General features: G+C 47.6%; 1 protein-coding gene across 1 annotated transcript; it reads left to right on the forward strand.

The window, feature by feature from the left end:
- Window positions 1–276: 276 nt before the first annotated feature.
- Window positions 277–996, forward strand: EI90DRAFT_2954707 (uncharacterized protein; the record flags this gene model as incomplete). Its single annotated transcript, XM_039055432.1, has 1 exon — window positions 277–996. A coding segment is annotated over one exon (720 nt), but the record flags the coding sequence as incomplete, so codon positions are not given.
- Window positions 997–1887: the final 891 nt, after the last annotated feature.

Consider the following 1887-nt stretch of genomic DNA (forward strand, 5'->3'; position numbering starts at 1 on the left):
TAACTTATATTATGTATATTACCTCTAGTCATTACTCATAGGTAATATATCTAGTTCTTCACGCATATTGGCTGAGACTGAGTCATTACTCATAGTCCAGCTCCGAGATCATAAGTCGCTCATCAACAGGTTATGAGCCCAGAGCGCTCAAGGATCTCAACCCAAGGAACTCCCGCTTACAATTCCAAAATGGATTTTAGCTCACTTGACTGCATTACTAGAAGCTCCGGATCACTCAGCAATGATGGTTCAAATTGGGAGTTTTGGAAGTACCGCATGGAGCTCATATTGAAGAAGCGGAAATTGCTTACACTCGCGGAAGGAGAAAGAAAGCGGCCAGACCCTACCATCCCTGACAACACCGCTTCAACTTCCTTATCTCCTCAATCACCGCTTGATCAATGGGATGATGCCAACGCGACTATTCTACACATAATTACAAAGTCCGTTGATGACCAAATAAAGTCCCAACTGAAGGGACTAACATCGGCAGCCGAAGCTTGGAGCCGATTAACAACCCATTTCAAAACTCGCACCCATTCCACTACCAGCCATACCACACAATCCCCTATTCCATCTCAGGATAATTCACGGACTTCAAGGAAGTCGCCCCTGAGTCATAAACCGAAGTCAGCCAACTCCACGTCAAAATCTTCCGAGAGGCCGAAGTGCCTAAATTGTCGAAAATTCGGACATGTGGTGGAAGTATGTTGGGCTGAAGGGGGTGGAGCTGAAGGAGTCAGCCCAAAGAGGAAGAAGTCGAAGGGACAGGGAACTGGTGAAAGGTCTGAAGGATTAGCCTGGACGACAAGACAAGATTGGAAACAATCTAAGACTCACCAAACCTATACTGCACACTCGGATGAGGACACTCTCCGCACTCGCAGAAGTTCCCGACATATCCATTTCATCATCGACTCCGGAGCATCATCACATATGACAAATGATGCCTCCCATTATTCCTCTTTCCATAAACTTGAAACCCCGACTCCGATATGGGTAGCCGATAATCGCTTTATTGAGGCCAGCGGCATCGGAAATATCATCGGAAAGGTCCACCTGAATGGGAGAGACAAATCAGTAACATTCCGAAATGTTTTATACGCACCTGAACTCCGAGATCCCCTGCTATCGACCACAAAGCTTTGTGATGCAGAAATAAACACGATTTTCAACAAGGAGGGTGCAACGCTGATCCGATACAGAAAACCGCTAGCAAAGGCCAGCAGAAGTGGGAACATATGTCCACTCTTGGTGGATGTCGGAAAAGCTGAAGATGCGCACTCAGCTTCAGACAACGATGCCGGGTTTACCCAAACTGGCAACTATGAACATGCGCAGGTGAAGGTCGATTTTAGGGAAGGGGGAATATGGAAATGGCGAGTAGGTGATAAACCTATGGGCATCGCAGGATGTCAGAGTGGTGATTTAAGGGGGAATAAAGGTGCAAAAGTTGGGTACAACACACCGCAAATCACCAAACCGACCAAAACTCGCCCATCTGTCCATCACAAATCATCCCAATCGACATCCGGGGCTTGCGCGAAGCAGCCCATCACCTCAGAGAGCTTTCCCCATCGATTGAATCGCTCGAACTCCAGTAAATCGTCTGTTACCTCGGATGTTGGTCCTAAAGTGGAATTGGGCGGAAATAGCCCAAAGGACCATTCGGATTTGATGCGAGAGGCTTGCATGATGCAGCCTATGACCACTGGTTCTACCCCCCGTCGTCCTAATCGCCAGAACCAAAGAAAAATGTCCAGTGGGTCAGACACAGATACCGGAGTGGACTCAAGCCCGAAGTATGCAAGACATTTCCCCGAAACATCTTCAACGGCATCTTCAGTGGGCGAAATCGAAATGAGTCCTTCTGTGGGCGATATGAAT

This window comes from Cantharellus anzutake (assembly GCF_015039405.1).
Source record: "Cantharellus anzutake strain C23 chromosome Unknown EI90scaffold_237, whole genome shotgun sequence".
Taxonomy (NCBI): Eukaryota; Fungi; Basidiomycota; class Agaricomycetes; order Cantharellales; family Hydnaceae; genus Cantharellus; species Cantharellus anzutake.